Consider the following 20787-nt stretch of genomic DNA (forward strand, 5'->3'; position numbering starts at 1 on the left):
ATCAACACCCCGCCGTCCAACTCTCTCAAGGTACTTTCATCTTCTATACTAATAATGTCCTCGAAAACTGGTAATCAGTTCACGGTTGAGTGAGTCTACTTGCGTTCTTACCTGTCTTTTGACACTAGTTTGGCCAACCAACACCCACTCTTTCCTCCTTTTAAAGGAAGAAACAACTACAAAAACAAAGGCAAGCAAGCACAAAAGAACGAAAGGCAAGGAAGCGCACGCGACTCTGACAGGATCGCCTGACAAAACTTGACTGCGAATCTGCGGCGGTGCCATTCAACGCTAGATTTACAAGCATAGTCGGAAGACGACGAGTGAATGCCCGTGGATCATTTATGAATGCTCAGGAGTCGGGGGTGCTTACGGCCGGTCTATACGCGAGTGGAACCCTCAGAATTCTGCGGGCAGCGCAGTGTACACGGAACTAACAGGCGCTGCTCCGGGTTTCTGGAAGTAACCAAGTTTCGAAACTAGGGCGCACTTCAAACGAACTAGTGCAACTGGGTAATAAAGCCTACTCTGGAGGAACAGAAACATTTGCCGCACGATAAAATAGAAGACTGAGATGCTCGCCGTCCTCGCACATTCTACATTTGTCCTCTTCCCGCTGCCCTAACAGAGACAGCGACACTTTCAGAAAGCTTCGCCGAGGCTACTCCCACAGATCGGGCTGTGGAGGCGCGGGAGCAAAAGGGAGCGTCGGTTTCCCATGCTTCGCTACCAACGTCCTCCTCTCTCTCCCTCGCTTCCTCTTCCGCGCATGCGCGTCGAGCGGCGGGCGTGAGAGCGCGCCGCTACCAGGCCACGTGTCGCTTCTCCTCCAGCGATGCCTCCGGGCCTCCGGGCGCCACTAACGGCACGTCCCTATTTGGCGGCGAGCGACCGAGGAGCTCCTGGCGGCAGATCCGGGAACTAGCCTCATCCCGACGAGCCACGGGAGAGGCGAGCGTCTCCCGCTTTTGATCCGGCCCGCGAGTTTTCCGGGAGACGCCGCGGGTGCACGAGGGACTCTCCGGCGCCTCTCTTTGCGGAGGGAGGGTTGGTCGCCGCCGCCGGCGCTCCTTCGTCCGAACGTCTCCGTTAGCCGCCGTCGCCGATGCGTCCGCCGTGACGGGACCCACTTGCTGCCGCCTCCTTTCGTTTCCGCCGCTACCGTGAGGAGTCCTTTCGGCCCTTTCGTCACAACCCCGGCTGGCCATTTCGAGCGTCCAGCTTGATCGTTTTGCTGCGATTAAGTGTTCTTGTAACTTTTATTTCCTCTTTCACTTTGTATTCGCCCGAGAACCCGGTGTTCCTATTCACTGCGGCGCGAAGTTCCCGGTTGATAGTGGCCCGCTTAGCGGTTAGCTTCCGTCGCCTTTGCCTCGTCGTTAGTCGTAGTTGTTCGCAGTGGCTCGGACTTGCGAAAACTGCCCTGTTCTTGTATAGTTTCTTTTCTTTCTTGTTCTCGGTGTGCTGCTCAGAAACCGGTGTTTACGTGTTCACTCCCTCTCTCGATCCGCCTTCGTGGAACGATACATTTTCTGACTGAGCGCCATAAGTTTACGTCGATTAGAGTCCGGAGAGACCGTAATTAGCCATCGGCACTCGCCTGGCCTTGCGAAGTCAGTTGTTCAATTTGGCTTTTCACTTCAGCTCTCTATGCTAGCGTATTTCTTTTTTCTAGTGAAGAAAAGAAATATGTTAGGCAATCGACTTTAGAAAAAAAATCCGCTCGTCCATGGCTCATCCTAGCTCGTCGCTCGGCGTCGACCGGACATTCTTTTCAATCTCCGATCTTTCGAACTTCGAAATCGGCGACGATGAAGGCACTTATGACGCAGGCGTGGTCTCTGCATTGGGAACGTCTTAGGCAGAACGTCTACAAAAGCGCTTAGTAGAAACAGGTAATCCTTCTAACTCTCTCGCGTCTCCGTCGTGTTGGTTCTCTCTCACCGCTAGCATTTCCCTAGCATTTCCCTAGCTTTGCCGTCTGCTCCAGTCTTTAGTTTCGTCCATTCTCCACCGAGTTAAAAAAAACCAGCACGCCGAATTTGCCACGAAATACGTAACGCGAGCGCGTTTGCTTTTGCCCGTCCCTGTTCGGCGCCAACCACCTGTGGAATCTCGGCGCTGCTTTCTGATCGGAGGGCTGCGTTGCGTTGTACTCGGAACCGTTGTTCCCCGTTCTGGTTGCGGTGTTCACAGTGAACTGACAAGAACATTTGCACCAAGGCGTTGGCCGCCATCGAAAACGTAAGTTTGAAGTTATATCACCGCCATATTGCCAATGTTCTTTTCAATTTCTTCTTTCTGTTTGTGTGTGTGTGTGTATGTGCAGAGGTTGACTATGTCGCAGAACAGCCCTTTAAAAGAGGAGTCGAGTGCAGGTTAGGAAGATCATACTTTTTCTTTTATTTAATAAAAAGAAACGGTAAGCGAGACGCTTGCTAGCCTGCGCTACCTACCGAGATAAGATGCGTAAAAAAAAGAAGGTTACTGTAGAAAGAGCGGACGCCCACAAAGGAAGCAGTCTGGAAAGTGTGAGTAGAAAGCTTTTTTTGGCCGTGCCCAAGCTACCCTGCTGAAAGAGAGGCTCTTCTCGAGAGAGAGAGAGAGAGAGAGAGAGAGAGAGAGAGAGAGACATTTATTTGGACCATCGAGGTGGCTGCTCTTGAGGTCGAGTGGGTGGTGTCCTCATTCCAGGACTCCACTGGCCATGGCTGCTCAACGAACTCTCGAGAACCTACAGAAGAAAGACCTTCCACATGCGTACCTGCACCGCTTTGTGTTTCCAAAACGATCCGGTAATGGCCCGAAAGGAAGCTTTACGCCTTCTTAGATTTCTAAGGGACACTGACCCTTTCGACAGGTTGTAAATACACCAGTGACGCCACAAGAGACACTCAGGTGGAGCTATTGCCGGCCTCGATCGCCAGGCTAAACCCACCCGCAGCTACAACACACCACCATTCAACAACAAACCACCACAAGCATACCACCACATCCATAAACGGCGATGCTCTAAGTCAGAAAGTGTCCGGGCAAGATGCCTTGTGTGTTCTCTGAGCGCTTCAACTGAAATATGCGTCATGATGAGATAATCTCGAGCGATCGTGATAGTTGCCGCTGCTGGTGCTCGTCGAGGAAGACCTCGAAGTCTGAGCCTGGATACATTGGGCCATGCGTAGACTTATTTTATTTGCAGTGGTCAGGGTGGGAAAGCTGCATCGCAGAAAGCCCAGAAATGTCGCTCTACATAACTGCAGCATAGCGCTGGGAGACATATCCCCATCTCTTTCTGGCTAAGAACTTGAAAAGATCGACAGATACCTGTCAATGACATCTTCACGCACGAGACGTGAGGGCTCAACAATAAGTCTCTATCAATAAGGAGACCTAAAAATAGGTATGTCCTCCCATACTGTATAGCTTGGCCGTTGGCCATACTGTAATATGACATGGGTTTACGCGTAAACGTCACAAAAGAGCACAAGTACCCGCGAGGAGGCCACGTACCTCGTTCTAGAAAACTTTATCAGATCAGAATGAGTCGTTGCCATCCGGCATCACAGCTGCAGCGAAACCTTCGACGCCTCCTTAGTGTCTCATTCTACCCCACCACCTGATTGCACCTGGCATCCAGAAGCGAGTAGACTTGTCATCGCCAGCTCTCAAACAGCTTACCATGCTCCTCGTATATGAAACGTACAGCGAGTACACGAACATAACCACCGATGGCTCGGTTTTACGGAACAGCTTAACCGCATGTTCTGTCAACCCGACGAAAGCTCCCACGATCTATTTTAACATATCTCTCTGGAAAACATCGAAAGCTGCATAACTTGCCGCCCCAAAGAATACCCCCCCCCCCCCCCCCCCCCGCCCACACACACACATACATACGATAGAGAACTGTTTCTGTGGGCACTGTCACTCGGTGTGCGAAGGCGTTACTAGTGTTACACAGTGTGATCGTCCAATCCTATGTTATACAGTGCACAGTCACAATTTGTCACAAAGTCCGGTGTCTTTTAAATAACGCAGCAGCGCCTCTATAGCGGCTCGCGCTGATGTTAGCATAGGCCAGTTTCCAAGGATGTTGCTTTCCGTTATTGGGTGCTTGTCCAGTCGGTCTAGGGTGGCTGAGAGGTCTGCTTTTTGCGGGTTGAAACGAGGACACTCACAAAGATGCGCGATTGTTTCGTTGCACCCGCAGAAGTCACAAAATAGGCTGTGGACCATTCCGATAAAAAAGGAGTACGCATTTCAATATGCTACTCCAAGCCATAGATAGACTAGATGACGGCAGAGTTTATTGGCAGCATTGCGACGGGGCCCACAAGAACAGTGGGCATTTTGATATTTGCAGGAGCGATACGTAACTTAACCGATAGGGGCCATTGCGTCATTTTTCAGTGGTTGCCTACTCATTGTGGTATTATCGGTAATGAACGTGCGGACGAAGCGAGTCGATTACCTCATGGAGAAGTCCAGATTTTATCAATCCCGCTTTCAAGGAGGATACCACAAGAAGGCTTCGCATATTTGCACGCCAACAAACACTATCTCATTGGAACGAGCCCGGCTTCAGAAACACACTACTACGTTCCATGGAGCCCGAATTGAGCCTCAAGGTACCATAGGACTGCCCCGAATGGACGCGACCTTCTTTTGCCGACTGCGGTCGGTCGTGGTGCCCACCAATGCCTACGCCTCCCGCATAGGAATGGCCGACACTAGAGCCTGTGACCACAGCGCGTGAAAGGGCAGCATCAGCCATATTCTGTGAGAGTGTCCGAAGTATTGTGCCCAGGGACGCACACTTATTGACGTGCTCGACAAGTTCGGCGACCAACCTCTGTCGAAACAAACAATTATCCAACGCATGTATGACCCTACATTTTATAAGAATGCTGTTAAACTATCGTTGCGCTTTCTGGGATATACAGTACTCAGCGAATTTCTTTAGTACACCTTGTTTTATTTTTCTCTCTCATCATCCCTCCTTTCTAACTCCCTTTTCCTCCAACCCACGTGTACGGTAGCAGCCTAGATATTGCTTCTGGTTTATCTCCCGGCCTTTCCTCCCCATCTCTCTCTCTCTCTTGAGTAAGCAGGGGGCATACGGCCTAGTAAGAAGGACTGATGAACAGCTATCTTGACAGGAAAGGAAACTGCTCAGACGAGGTGTGTAGTCTGTATAGTCCATGAACTGCTCGTCGCTAATTGGGGCGCAGAAGGGTGCTAAGAACATATAATAGGTGGTTAAAGCGTAAAGAGTGTGGTGTGTAGAAAATATATTTGCTGCTCTACCGATCAATGTAACTCCTTTGTTGAAGGTTCATTTTTATGATGTTCGGGACGTAAGATGGAAAGCATGCTTTTATCAAAATGCTACGGCAAAGTGCCCTCATAGATAGGCTAGCACTCCTGCAGATACACCTGTCCTTGTTGCAAGATTTCGGAACATTATGGTATTTCCACACTAGCTGTCTTTTGCAGGACATTTGTTGGATGGCATTGTTTTTTTTTTTGCATAATTTAGTTGCGAAGTGGGCAAGTATTTCCAAGGACTGTGCTAAAGAGCGTATGCGTGCAACGGTGAGCACAACCTCGTTTCGAAGTGGTGTTACCTAAAATCTTGGCTTGAGAAAGTGTTTTCTATGCGATCGATTTCTGCCCACACTTTTACGCACTGGTGTTCTCAGATATGCGGTATTGGATATACAAAATCGGAACCCCTTTTTGTATTTCCCCAAGGGGAAGAAAGTTGGGAACTTTATGTTTGCGACGATTATTTGCGTGGCATCTAAAGTGGTCTGACAGGAGTTCATAGGGGGGACCAACCGCACGAGCCAGTACACTCCGTTATCTTCAGTGGTTTGCGTTTCAGCGGCTCTGTTTGCGTCGCAAGGCTAACTGTCTCAAGGCTAACATAACACTAACATAGTCGCAGAGATAACCCTGTGTTGCATAATAACGGGAATGCCTTAAATCTAAGGCTTAATTGATAAAGCAGTAAGTGACGAGAAAAAAAAAGACAAGTGCGAATATCACCTGATTCTATTGTAAACCCCTTCTCAAGGTCTCACGGAAAGTATATCAATGAACGAGATGTAGAGGAAATGAAGGCGTTTAGAATGTCATTTGCTCTATACGTCTCAGGTAGGCGCAGTAAAAAACAAATATGTGTGGATTACCAACAGCCCGCTAGCTCACTGTACAGTAAATGTAGCATTTTTCAGGCTGCCTCTTTTGGTACTTGTATTCTTCTGCCACATGCCAGCTTTATTTTCTTTATTTTGATGAACGCTTAGCCTATAGTCTAAATCAACAAAATTTGAACAAGCAACACCGCAATAGAGAGGTCGTATTCTCCGACCACCTGGATCACAATGGCACAGTTTCTTTATTTGGATTATTCTTACCATCCGATACTTACATGGGCTAGTTGTACCGATAGTCCTCGCGCTCTGGTACAGAGGGCGGTAATAATCGGACTGTAATAGAATCGGAAAAGGATTGCGTAAATGAAGCGGCAATAACTTGATAAAAGCGCACTCAAAACAACACAGACTATGAAAGGAAGGTTTGGACTTGGAATGATCAACAGTGATCGAACAACGAATGTCTCCGGCGCCAATATTGCGACAAGCGGGCTTGTCAATTTTCTCTGTTAACTGTATTTGAGGAGATGCTGGTACCAGCAGTCAGCGCTCGCTGCTACTTTTTTATGACAGAATAATTTTGTCCCAAACGGACTTGCCTTCGTCAGATCGACATCTCCCTTAGCGTAAACGGTGGCTCCGTTCTGAGGCTTAGCTTGTCCATCCACTGTTGACCGCAAGAAAACGTACTGTAGCTCTACTGTTACATCATCGCCGTAGAAGTGAGGCCATAGCTGTCAGGAGCCCTACGTGTTCCGCCTTTTTTTTTCTTTCTGAGCGGCCGCACATTTTGGAACGCCTGCCGGCCGGCATGTCTGGCTCAGTTCGTCCAGACACATCTGAAGCAGAATGACCCGCAATGTCATTTGCACTCGAAAAATGCGAAATGCGTGCAAGTGTCCACTGAACGCGCCCGGTGTGTGGCTCTTTCAAGAATATCATGTTGCAGCGCGTCCTATTGCGAAATGAGATTGCGTTTAAGAGAGCTAGACGAACTTAGAAAGCTAGGCGAGCGGCGGTAGCCCAGGGGATAAAGCATTGCGCTGCTGAGCTCGGGGTAGCGGGGTTCGATCCATGCCCGTGTGGCCGCATTCCGATGAAGGCGGAATGAGAGAGAGAGAGAGAGAGAGAGAGAGAGAGAGAAACACACTTGTGCAACGTGCATTGGGTGCATGGTAAGTTGATCCGGAGTGTTTCACTACGGCGTGCCTCAAAATCAGGTGGCGGTTCCGACATGTGAAACCCCAAGATCTGACTTTTAATCTTAAAGTTAGAAAGTTTCGATGAATTTGAAATAGCCTGCAAGAACAGAAATCTAGGCGAGTTCTACGGCTTCAGTGTTGACTAAACAGCGCAGGACAGGTGAAGTTCGAGATAATCCAATTAACATAATACCGGCGTCCTGCCACCGCTTAACTAAGTGGTTAACGAAGTTCTGAAGGCATTGGAAGCCCCCATTAGGTACACTGCTAAGATTTCAAACGCCGCTCTAAAGAGAACCGACAAATGTGTGGGCTCCGTGGCGCATCCGGAGCGTCCATTTCTTCTTCCGTCCCAGTTTGTCTAAACTACGGGCAGTTTTACAACGCTTCCTTGCAAGGTCGCCCATGAACACTGCACGCACCTGGTGCAAGCGGGCCTCATTGACGGAGCAGTTGGCGAAGATGGCGCCACCTTAAATGTGCGGTTGGTTCGAAGCGAGTTTCTTCCAGGTGGGCGCAAATATAACGCAGAATCAAGACTAAGTTTATCGACCGACGCAACGCGCCAGAGAGAGCGAAATTTATTACGCACAAGAGAAGAGCGCAGCGCTCAAAGGGCGACGGCAAATTGCGTTGCTGCGTATGATACACAAGAGCGATGGTCGCTATCGGCGTTTGCACCGCCATAGCCGCGTGAGTTCGCCATGGAGTGAGGCAGGTGTGCGAAATTATAACGCCCACACGGCGCTCCACGACGTATAGTGGCAGCTAACAAATTTGCGGAAGTACGAACGGCCTGGAAGTGTGTGGTACGAAAGTGAATTAGGGGCGGGAAATGGGTAGTCCGTATAGTAACGGAGCCGGCAAGCCAAAAAAAAAGGAAGCCAGTTCAAAATTTGTAGCTTGAGTGCTAAGTTATCGAATGAGTGATTCCTGCTTAATTTTTTTATTATTGTTATTTTTTTTTTCGTTACGTGCCACCTTGTCTCAATATATATGCAGAGAGCGTGCATGCGTTTGAACGTAACTTTGTTGAACTCCTGCTGAAGTCTGAGATTGCGCGCTCCACATTTCTTTCTGTTTCATTCTTGATGTTCAGTAGTCGACATCATCGTCAACCTCATCGTCGCTATCATAATTTTTTATGCCATCCCCATCATGCCTCGTAATGATATCGTAGTTTTGGTGCGTAAATTCCTAGAATTTTATTAATTTCAATTTAAGCGTTTATATCTACTGCAGAGCTAAGGCCCCTGTCGGCGACCTTCACTTACCCCTACCTTGCGCCAGCTGACTACCGCTCATAAGACCATCACACTACCTAGTTGTCTGTGTCAGTACAGGTTTATTTTAGTTACAAGCTTCGCATTACAACGCATTAGTCGATGTGGAAATGAAATTAAACCTTGTTCAAAATATGAAATAAAATGCACTTTCACCTAACGAAATTCATTTATTGCGATGACAGCAATAAACTAGCACCGTAATACGTTTAGTGAGACTTCAGTCAATGTCACACTAGCCTTGCGTACAATCCCTTAGCGTCGCTTGCTGTAATCACAGCGCCGCTCAAGATGACCTGCGCAATGCTGTCCGTGTAAAAATACGAACTGAGTATGCTTTTATCGTTGGCGATCGTTGTTTATCATAAAGCAACATTGGCGTGTTTCCCGAAGTATGCTCTCAAGAAATCGGAAAAAGTCTAGGATCAGCGGGACTGACAAGGGCACGTGAATTTTTAGATAAGCCTACTTTCTGCCGCGGAGAGCCTATCACTTTAGAATAGCTTTTCTTAATATTTTGTTGTTGTTGTTGGAAAACGAAATGACGACAAGGTGCTTCCGGCACTGGAGCGCCGGCCTACGACGTCAACAACGCGAGCGCGGTAGCCGGAACGATGGCTCCAACGTTTATCTCAAGAAATATAACGAGAGTTACAAGTTTGTCTGCCCAGAGCCCAAAGCTGAAGAACAAATGAGCGCGAAAAACACGGGGACACCTTCGAGTAGGCAGCACTTGTCTACTTTTCTTTTGGCTGTTTTGTTTTTATGGCTGAATCCTTACAAAGAATACTAGGGGAGTTATTCTGTAAGAGTCCACCTAGTGGACGTGTCCATTTCGTCTGCCGTTGAAGTTCTGATTGGCTGTGGTACCTGGGCTGCCGTTGACGCGCAGCCAAGCCCAACCAATCATAACTTCAGCAGCAGACGAAATGGACATATCCACAAAGTGGACTCTTAAAGAATACCTCCCCAGCTTTCAGACTTGTTGAGTGCAACGCCAACATGCTTGCACCACTCGATGCTCCCGAGAAAACCCCGAATGAAAGTACGCAGTCTACTAAAAATGGATTAACGAAAAGAAGTGAGACCATACGACGCTCATGCGTTATGAAAGCTCATTCATTTCATATATACGCGCCATGCTCACTCCTTATATTTTCGATGCGACAAACTGAGTGTTGCAAGAAAGAACAAGGATAATTTAATATGGTGTTATCCTATACACCGGTAAGCAGTTTCAAGAGAAAACGTACCAAGTTGTTGTTTATGGCTTCACCTGGTGCGTTCTGCAGTACAAGAGTGGCGCAAGAAGAGATCGCATTTCTTTTTTCCTGCATTGTATGGAATGCCATTAGTGTAATGCAACACATACAGCTCAGTCGCATTAAGCTCGAACGAAATAAATGAAAAAAATGGAAAAGAAAGGAATAGGAAGGACAACTGGCAGAGAGTAAGGAAGCCCGTACAAAAGAAAAAGTAGCTGTTTGCCACCACTTTCAGTTCTGTAGACTTGCTTTGCCCGTGCTTTGTTGAAGCCGTGACAGTGCATTTCGTGATTAATTTCCGTGAGTGGGTGCATATTTGCCCTAACCTGTGTTCCCCTCCCTAGTCAGGGATCTCTGGTCCTCCTTTTGTGAATAAATGGCATTATGATTAATATTTCCGATATTTTAATCCAATTGGAGAATAAGCCCCATCAGAGGTTTGCGTAAACGCGAGAAAAAATGCGCTGACTCAGTCCACTACTGCCAAGGAACGTAGGTAAAATTTTGTGGGGGACTACTTATTTTCAATTTATCGAATTTAGTGAGCAGAGCTCGGAGCTTTGTCTGGGATAAGTGTTTTCAGAGCGCATGGCAGTAATTAGGTATACGAGGTTGAAAGAGCATAGTGGTTGAGAAACCTAAGCCAATGGTCTCATAAGTTGTGTTGGGCTTAGACCGGAAGTTAGTCGAATACGTATAGCTAGAAAGAGCCTCTGTGTTAAAAAAAAAAAAAAAAAGAAACACGGCGAGCGTTGTACGATTGGTCGTCTAGGAAACGCATAGAGCAAGGAAGGCTCCGGTACTCCACAAGGAAGGCTGCGTCATTATGCTCCATGCCAATGTCTCACGCAGGTATTAGCAGGAAACACGCATCATAATAATGCCAGTATCATCATACATACATCAACATACTAATGCTATTGAGAAATCTAGCACTATATTGAGTGCTCGCGCCAGCACTACAGTTCCTAATCTGGCATGGCAATTATTTATGATGCGTGGGTTTGTTTGCATCACCCTTGGGTCTTTGAACAACTTTCTGATTTCTTACTTTAACTGAATCGCTGCATTGGCAGTTTAGAGCCTGATTTGGGCTTAGTTTCTACCGTAGCACTGTTTTCAGAACATTATGAATGAAAAAAAGTTTAATAAGTCAGGATATTCACCCGAGGTGAGTGTTACAGTGCCAAAATGTCACTTAAGTACAGAACCTGCTCCAGGCTATGTCGTTACGCAGATAGCTATATCTACCCCTTGCCTACCGCGGACTTCTTGATTCTGGCAGTCACGGGATTCTATTGTTCCTGAGAGCTTTATGATTGTGCAGAAAAGAAAAAGAAGATGCCAGACCATTTATTATTGCGGCCACAAATTGATGTGGCTTGACGAGAAATATCAAAAGCACAGTGAGCCTACGCGCCAGCGATGTCATGCGTTTCTTGTTCACATACATGAAGCTTGTCTGTAGTGAGACGTGGACCTAGACGTGTGAATATTCGTTTGTGCACTGGAAGTTGCATGACACAGTGAGTTAATTGTATAATAAAGCGCTCAAATATTTTAAAACAACGTTTTACGGTTAGTGTGCAGCACCCCAGCTGAAGCAAAAAAAAAAAAAACCCATCTCATCATAGCTATACCAAAGTGCAGAAAAATTTAAAGTGCGCTTAAGCTTCGCCTTTGAGAGTGGAACGCGATAGAATTCAAAGGCTCCTGACTGCTTTTCATGCTTCGCGGCAACTGCAGCTTGTGTAACCGCAACGTCTACCGGGAAACGCTGGCGGCGAACGCTATGCAGGCAAGCTTTCTGGTAGAAACGCGGCCGCTTGCGTGGGTCAATCTCTTGTTATAGTTTCGCACTTTTAATGTTTCACTCTGAGAAGATCTAACATAAAAGTTATGCGCTGTCGTTTTTTTATTACATTTGTTTGTAGGTTGCCGTTCTCGAAATTCTGAGGAATAACTTTGTAAAGAATAAAACGCAAGGTATGAGCAACTTTGATGATAGATGAGTTGTTGGATATGCGTGGTTCGGGATGATACTTACCGAAAAGACGTTCGACGCCGGACGCGAGACGGCAACGCCGGATTTTCGGTCACGTGGGGCCCTTAGCGCTGTCGCGTTAAACTCCATGCACTAGTGAATATTTCCAATGCGGTTTAGTTTAATAAGGCCCGCATGAATTTAAATTGTGTAGTATGCGGTAAATACTGTGACGTCTATGGCCGGAAATCATTAGTTACGTACACCTGATAGGGGCTTTCACAGTTTGGTATTGTTTGCATCAAACCGACTATATACGCCACCGAGTTTTTCCTACAGACGTAACTGGGAGGCCTTGCTGGTGGCTGAGAGTGCAATTTACGCATGCTTACGTTTATCGCGTAGGAATGGCCGATAGCCCGACGTGCGACTCCTGTAGGCACGAGGAAACCATCGAACACCTATTAATTGTGTACCCGTCTTCGCTACCAAGCCCAACGCCTCTCTCTCTCTCTCTCCCCGGACAACTGCGAACAGACTGGTCTCGATACCCTTCTCTGAGTCAAAGATACTCGGACCGTGATCACATACGTCACTGCCAAAAAAAAAAAAAAGCAATTCGTGCTCTAGTACAGTACTTCAAGTGCACCGGCTTGAGAGGTCGCTTCTAAAGCTCCTGTGCAACCCCCACACGCGCATTCAGTGCTGACTCTCTTCCTCTTTTCATTCCCTCTTTTCCTAAAACCCAGTAAGGGGTAGCAAACCGGACGCCCGTCTGATTGACCTCCCTGCCTTTCCTCTCCTTGCTCTCTCTCTCTCTTCGAATGCTAGGCAAAGAGAGAAAACAGGATGCTTGGCTGAAATCTAGAAAATGAAATTGGCAGAGACAAGCACACAGGTAACGCAGCGTGCGTAAGGAGCAAGATACATTGTTTCGAGTTCTGGTACTGTATGGCCTACATAGATGAGCTCGACCCGTCTATTCTTTCGTTCGGGTTCCTGATATAGGCGCCACATGTGCGGGGGGGGGGGGGGGGCAAGAAAAACAGCACAGTCGTGCTAACGAGGCGTTAAACTGATTACGAGGCTAATTAGTCACATTCTATGGGCTCTGGAATAGCTGCGAGACGTAGCAGTTCGTTAATGTGTGAAGCGGGCTTTTTTCTTTTTTCGTTGCATCGTGTGCTTTTTATCCTCGCTCGTCGAAGCGCAAATTTAGTTATGTTCTTGAAACTGAGCTCTAGTGGGTCTTCTGCACTGGGAAAGCTTGGGAGGGATCGAAAGATCGGCGAGAATGAAAGGTAAATCAGTCGTTTTGTATTATTTTATTTTATTGAAAAAATCATTAAAGGATTGGTTGGTGGTTTTAGGTGGGACCGGTAACTCTCAGTCACACGTAAAACAAAGTGAAATCACAAAATGCGCATGACTGAATACAGTCAAGCGTGAACACATACAAATTTATGTCCACTAGTCCAGGAATTTAGCCCCAAAACGCAATACGGGAACGCGCACAAATATCTACGAACTTGTATACAGTTTGACGTAATAGTCCTGCGGAAACCCGCAGGGTGGAGAGAAGTAATTAATAAAGGAAAAAATTAGGCATCCGACCAATCATAGCAATCGTTGCTACGACTGCGTGAATGTGTCTAATTTTCCCTTTTTTGATATATACAGTTCTATCAATGAAAATAAAGACACTCTAAATTGTCCGAGAACGCGCATAGAAGTTCGCATTTATGCAGACGTGTGTGCGAACACAGATGTGCATGCGTAATTACGCAACACACCTCGTAAGTACTTAATATATAGTTATCCTAGACGCGTGACGCATCTACAGTGTGTCCCAGATAAGGTTGGCCAAGCTCTTAATAATAGAATCTAGATCATACGAGGACGCAAGCAATGGTATTCGGTCGGCAATGACGTACCGCACCAGGATCATTTTCTTCGTAATTCAACTATCGATAATTAGATGAGATTATTTACGATCCCTTTCAATACGGAATTGAGGGCGCCAATTTTCTCAGGAAAGTAATAACTCAGTTGTTCTCGGTGTGCCATGTCTCGTGTAATTATTTTTTTCCACGGTATGAAGAAAACGCGGGAAATATGAAAACAGCCGCATAGTTACGCCTCCGCGCGACGCGACACCAGTGGTCTCAGGCGTTAATCTCTCTCTCTTCCCCTTCTTCCTTCCCCCGGCGTAGGGTAGCCAACCAGACTCTTGACTGGTTAACATCCCTGCCTTCCTATATGCCCCCCCCCCCCCTTTCTCTCTCTCTCTCTCTCTCTCAATGCCACTGCTTACTGCATTGGCTTCGCGCGCTTCACGCGTAAAAGGCAGCTGGCGGTTCACATATCTTATTTTGTTATAGCGCAAGCTTGACACGGATAACAGAAGGCACATCTGACACACACAGCGCTGTGTGTGTCAGATGTGCCTTCTGTTGTCCGTGTCAAGCTTGCGCTATAACAAAATAAGATATGCCGTACCAACAAGCCCCTATTGCTATTCTCATCGCAGTTCGCTGTGACCAACGCCAGTAGCGATGCCTCGCCACTTTTGCGTGGCCGCCGGGTCAGGCATTGAGCAGAGTTACTTCTGCAGAGTTAATTTTTCGAATCGTTCGATATGACTGTTGCAGCTGTTATTTGCTTGGTTTGTAATAAAAAAGAAGAATGAAAACAAAGGGAACCCGAACTTTCGTTCATATACGCCCATTGCAGTGAGTGATTGCTAAACCATGGCGGCTATGAGATTACCTTGTCACTTCTAGCGTTTGCAGTTGAGCAAAGCACGTCCTTCGAGGCTAGTTTTCGATAATCGCTGATGGATGGTGATGTGGACATCAGGACCAATATTTACAGAAAGCTCTTACGATAGATCTGTTCGTAGGAGCAAGTTACACGCAATTATGATGCATATTACAAGCGAAAACGGCAAGGCTATGGTAAGAAGCGCCACCCGCGGATCCAGAGCGGATGTCCAGATGTCTTGAGCATCGCCTCCCCCATCCCCAAATTTGTGTTCGCAGCGCCAGCGTAGGGCATCTGAAAACTCAATCTGAAAACTCATGAAGTCTTTTTTCCCAGATGTTACTGTTCTTTTGCTAAGGAGAGACAAAGAAAAAAGGAAGAAAGGTTTAATGATAATTGAAGAGAACCCGCCGGCACAAAAAGCTCATCACCATCAATCACTACCTAAAAATTGGACCCCTTCCCCCCTCGAAAAAGAAAATACTGAATCCGCGCCCGAGGAGCGCTTATGAGCGAATAGCTTTGTGAAATCGGCACCAGGACAAGCGCAGATAAACTCAAATTCACATTATTTTCCTTGAAAAATCGGGCAAATCGCCGTGTTAACTGTTACATTGAACGATCCGGACCTGAAATTGCAATCCAGATGCTACATTTGTTCAAGAGCAAAGCAGCGGTAAGCGCTAAATTTTCTTTGTTAAAAATTTTAAAGGAATAACGTGGGTGTTTTTACATGAAGCGGCTGGCGACATCTTGTCGTATGATCAAGTGACGCTTGGGCACTACCGCCATTTCAGAGATTGTCGAAATCGAGGCGGTACTTCGTGATGGAGACGTTGGTATTGCGAATGCTCTTTGCTGAGGTGAACGCAGGGAACTCTCAAACAGTCCCGACCAACGCATGGTAGCTTTTTAGACTAGCCAACGGATACAGCCCTCCAGCAAAGAGCAGGGCACTATGAGTGCCGTGCACGTGCCTTGCTTATATCCCAGTCGTTATTATTGCTTAACTCACCATACTAGGTGGCCAAAGGGTATAAGTTCCCGAAGAAAATCTTGTTAATAAATGTCATCAACCTTGCAGCGACTATGACTGACACTGCCTATGGTCTAATTGATGAAGTCCATAGGAGTAGCCAGAGCAAGGCACATTTGTTGTATTAGATTAGGGGACAAAAATATGGGGCAGAAGGCTATCGAGCAGCCAGATATTCCAATATCACCAACAAGAAACTCTTATCAGAAATGCAGGAAATAAAAAAATGAATAATAATAATTGAAGGAGAAATAGAAAACTTGGAATATTTGAGGTCGGTGAAGATGTAGGCTAGTCGTGAATGGCTACAGTTATAGTTATCGTGGGCGCTGCATTATAACCGTAGCCTTAACAACACAATATAATCGCAGGCAACGTTATGGTTATCGCTGGAAGCATGAACAGGCTAGCCGAAGGACAAGTTCTATTGGTCGACGTCGCCTCCTATTTAAAACAAACGCGCTGGACAGCCAGATAAGTAGTAGTATGGTGGACAAGACAGATGGACTGAACATTTCGCTTCGTAGAGAAGCCTTGCAGCTCGTTGCCATGACGTCAAAAAGGTGGGCTGAAAGCCAACACATTCCAAGCGGATATCCTGCCAGTGAGCAACGTCCCCGATTGTGGCCATGCGTTCGTCACAGTGCGGTTTATTCCAGGCCAAATGTATTGCAGGCATCGGCAGTACTTTGATTTTCCTTCCCTTATTTCAAGGCCCAAATGCATTTCTTTCTTTCTTTCTTTCTTTCTTTCTTTCTTTCTTTCTTTCTTTCTTTCTTTCTTTCTTTCTTTCTTTCCTTCTTTCCTTCTTTCTTTTGTTCCGTCGTTCATTACTTCGTGCTTTCTGTACTACTGCAGGCAAGCTTCTCTTGGTTGGCTAAATGAGTCCCGAGTCCCGTGCTTCAAGAAGTCACTGCTTCTGTTCTTGATCACTTAAAACGTAATGTCGAAATTCCTAACTTCAGCGTACCTGTACTGCGCCTTGAGTGGCATTACAACACACGTCCTCCTACATAGGACGCGCTGAAGTAAAAAAAAAAAAAAATTGGGATTTTGTTAAAATTCTGTGATGAATGCTGCAGGTTTCCTAGGATGAAATGTTAAGACCGAATATTCAAAAATCCTTTTCAAGTCATCTCTGCTGTGGTCTATATATTAAATAAAGTATCTTGTCATTTTCTACTCATTACATCGCAGTTGCGTGGGGAACATAATTCGTGCGGAAAGAAACGCTAAATTTACTCTCTGACCACTGAAGAAAATGTGGGAGTGTGCTTCTGCGGTTTTGAACCTAAACTCAAAAGATCCGTGCCTTGCGCAAGGAATCAGGAACCCATTAACAGAAACATGGGGAATGACGACCTAAACGTGAGTGGCTTTGAATGTACCCTCAGGTTAGCTATGCGTTGCGAGAAATAAGTGCGCTTCTTGCCTTAAGAGAAATACTAAGTTTGACTGTTTTTGTGTTCTCAACTTCTTTTTTTTTCAGAAACACATGCAAACCCGAGCTGCTTCCAGAGCTCATTCTACGGCCACGCCAGTCACTGCCGACTCCAACTTGGAGACAGAAGAAACAGCTGCTCTTCTCAGTATCGCATCCGCGCAAGACTGTTGTAAGGCTCCTCCATCCCGACTGCACCCAAGAAGAAAATAATAAGCAGCTTAACCTCCTTGTACCATCCACGCCAGTGAAAAAGAATAAGGAAAAGAAAAAGAACAGCTGCTCGGGCTTCTTTTTCCAGGCTTCGCCACAGCCATGAAACTGGACTTGTTACTTACAACTCTTTGAAAACCAACAAACTGCGCCGCTCGCCGTGTCCGCTAGAACGACCAAGCTACTTCGCTGAGCTTCAGATTCCAGGAACAAACAATTTTTGCCCTACCTCGCAAGATCAACCCGTGCCCCAGGTGAAAGCATACCCAAGCGTTACATCGATCGGACAGTTCAGAAGTCGTTCGACGTCGTGGGCACCTAAGTGCGGCTAATGTGAGCGTCTTAACCAGTTTCGTGCTTCGCCAAGTGCGCGACAGACGACAAGTTGGGGCCGTCTGCTAAAAAACCTAACTTTCCCGGAACCTTAAGCCCGATTGCCGCGTATCCCCTTCTTGCGACGTTGTCGCCGTGTCCTCCTAAAGTTCTTACGGCGAGCCGGTTTGAAGACGATAGGGTACTTAAGTTTTAGAACAGCGATTACCACAGGTGTGTGGTCACTCAAACGTTGTTGAGCCATTCGCAGTTGATCCCCGTGCTCTGAGAAAAGGCACGTGGCAGCCGTAGGCCAGCAAAATTGGCGAAAGCAGGTAGAACGAAAACGAGGCGAGTGGCCGTGGATATCGAACTATGAGGCTGCGCTGTGAAGAACACGGAGCTAGCCAGACGCTAACCGAGTGGCCACCCTGGCAGCTGGCTTCAGAGAAGAAGCAAGAACAGTGACTCGGCTTATTTCGACCGCAGTCATCGCAGCGAGCGATACTAGAGAGCACACCGCGCGAGGTGTCGTCGAAACCCGAACGCCTGTTGAGCCGGGCACGTGATGCACCACTGACGTTCTGTTTTTTTGCGTGTGCGCGCGGGAGCCATCTGAGGACAAGAAAAAGTGCGAACTCGCAGTGGCGGACGACTTCGCGGCGCCATCTCCTTCGTCAAGTAGAAAAGCGCGCCAGGAGTCTTCTGCTTCCGCTGCTGCTGCTGCTGCTGCTTCTGCGGACGTGATGTGCTGAGCGGGGAGTGTGGCGGCCGAGCGATGAGCGGAGTGGGCCGCCTGTTCTGGCAGCCCCTGTGGATAGTCCTGGTCACCTGGCAGTCGCTGGCCGTGCTCTTCTTCTTGACCAACCCACTCGCGCTGCGAAGTGCCGAAGCCGCCACGCCGGCCAGATCCGTCATCAAGATCGGTGAGTGGCGACATTTGTTATTGCTGTCTTCTTTTGTTCTTTCTTTCCTAGGGCGCATATTCTGAGGTGTCCTAGAGAAGAACCAGGTGTGCGAGCGACTTAGCTTTCATGAGTGCTTGCTTTCAGCTCTTGCCAACGCTAATGAATAAATACTTCGATCTGCGGACAGGCTTGCTTTTGGTGCTGGTAGGGATTGAGGTGGCTTGCGCTGACGCTGATACGTTACGCGGGCATCTTGACTCAGGCAGCGCAGCTAAGCAATGCAGAAAGAGACACATACTAGTGCTGACTCCCAGCTAATATTTTACTGAGCACAGAGCCTACTTGTGATGGAGGCGGTAGAAAGAGAGAGAGAGGAAAAACAGCCTTAAAACTTGGAAAATAAGTGTATTTGAACGACAACCTCTCTGGAGCAACAATGCAGTCATGCAAAAGTACCTAAAATTATTTCCAGTCACGAATCAGGCTGCTCCCTCCAAAAGAAAAAAAGTAATTGCAAAAGATTAAAGCCGATACGTAGTGTCCAAATCGCAACACTCGGCGGCGGATCTGCCAGACTAGCGAAAGCAGGTCTCGAAAACCATGATTTCGTGTATTAAAGACGCTGGAAGCAATTGTAGGAGTCTGTGACAGGTGTAAGTCTTTCGTCACATTCATTTAAAAGCATACATACTGTCAGCAAAATAGGAGCAAGCGTCCAAAGAATTCGACATCCTTGCATCTAGCACGAAGGCTCGACCTACACCTGCTCATGCAAAGGCATTAGTGCAGAATGCGAGACCGTGGAAGACTCAGTGACAGCTTACTTTACCGCAAATAACGTCAACAAATATTACGAGCCAGCGCTAAATATTTGCGATTTGCTGTAGCTAGGAAGGACTCATTGTTTTGGTTCAGAATTTGCTGCTTTTGTTGGAATCGGGCCAGAGTGAGATGGGTAGGTTTAAGTGCACAGGAAGCTACTGGTTGACTAAACGTTACGTTTACCAGTGGGCGGCTTCATTGTTTGTAAGTTCGCATCACCCAGGAATACACAAAAAAGTCTTTAACAGGAGGAAGAATGTTGTGGGACAGCGCCAACGCATGTTCATTTGCTTCGTTCATTATGCATAACGCCTTTCTTTGCCCCAAGATGCACCCGTGCGTAGTAGTGGCGTAGTGGCTTTGGCGTTGCGCTGTTAAGCCCGAGGGAGTCGGGGTCAAATCCCGGCCGATGCGCCGCATTTCGATGGGGGCGAAATACAAGAACACTCGCGTACTGTGCATTGCGTGCGCGTTAAAGAAACGCAGGCGGTCAAAATTAATCCACAGTCCTCCGCTAAGGCGTGCCTCATAATCATGTAGTGGTTTTGGAACTAGCATCCTTGAATTTGCATCTCCCCGCCCCCTCAAGATGGATCAATACCAACTTGTAAAAATTCTAAGTCTGATGAGTACGCTCCATAACTGCCTTACTGAAGGAACTGGGGTCGTATTTTGTAATAAGTCAAATAATTTTACATTACCTTAATCTTTAACTAAATATCATAATTGTTCTTGTACAGGAGGTCCCGATACAGTCTTTGACTATGGGATCTCCCTCTGTATACTAAACACGTGTAATGTGACCGAACATTTAATAATACTGATTCTGATTGTGACTGTGATTCGTTGTTGGCTCGAACAGCGTCATGGCACCGTTTTCTCTGGAGCGGGATTCGACGTGTCGGAGAAGAAAAGCAGAGTAGAAAATTAAGTGCATGTTTACAAGACGCACAAGAAGAATGGAAAATGAGATAACTTTTTACAAAGTACGGCCTAAAACCTACTTTGCGGCAAAGGAGGGTAGTCAGAATTAGACGTTCCCAGGGGATCTCCCTCACAACGAATGGCCGACCACCTGCTATCTGGCGTGAGCTTGACTATTCAGCAAGACATCGCTGTCGCCAAGAGCACACTGAAACACAGTGAAATAATGAGCTAAGCTATCTGACTAATATGTAACGAAAGAATTATCGCACTTACCATGAGCGTTATTTTTCCGTCGAGTAGCGCTCAGGTATATTGACGAGAAGCCCGTTGTCTGCAGTAATGCTATGGCTACACGGGCGAGGCCAAGTGCGGGTACGTCTGCGCATGCGCATCACATTCGGCTTTCCGCACTTACGGTCAATCAAAAGCAAAACGTAAACGCATTTACATGTTCAACTGCCATTGATAGCAAA

The 20787-nt window shown here is 47.0% G+C and overlaps 1 protein-coding gene across 2 annotated transcripts in view; it reads left to right on the forward strand.

The window, feature by feature from the left end:
* Positions 1–985: 985 nt before the first annotated feature.
* The window catches only part of LOC126521928 (glutamate receptor ionotropic, kainate 2), a 358762-nt gene continuing 338960 nt past the window's right edge, over positions 986–20787 (forward strand). For both annotated transcript variants that reach the window (XM_050170674.3, XM_050170675.3), the window contains exons 1-2: positions 986–2244; positions 17181–18583. In XM_050170674.3, the coding sequence (XP_050026631.1) occupies positions 18436–18583 (148 nt within the window). In that variant the 5' untranslated portion in view covers positions 986–2244; positions 17181–18435. The remainder of the gene's footprint in view (positions 2245–17180; positions 18584–20787) is intronic.

Source organism: Dermacentor andersoni, chromosome 6, assembly GCF_023375885.2.
Source record: "Dermacentor andersoni chromosome 6, qqDerAnde1_hic_scaffold, whole genome shotgun sequence".
In the NCBI taxonomy this organism is placed as follows: domain Eukaryota; kingdom Metazoa; phylum Arthropoda; class Arachnida; order Ixodida; family Ixodidae; genus Dermacentor; species Dermacentor andersoni.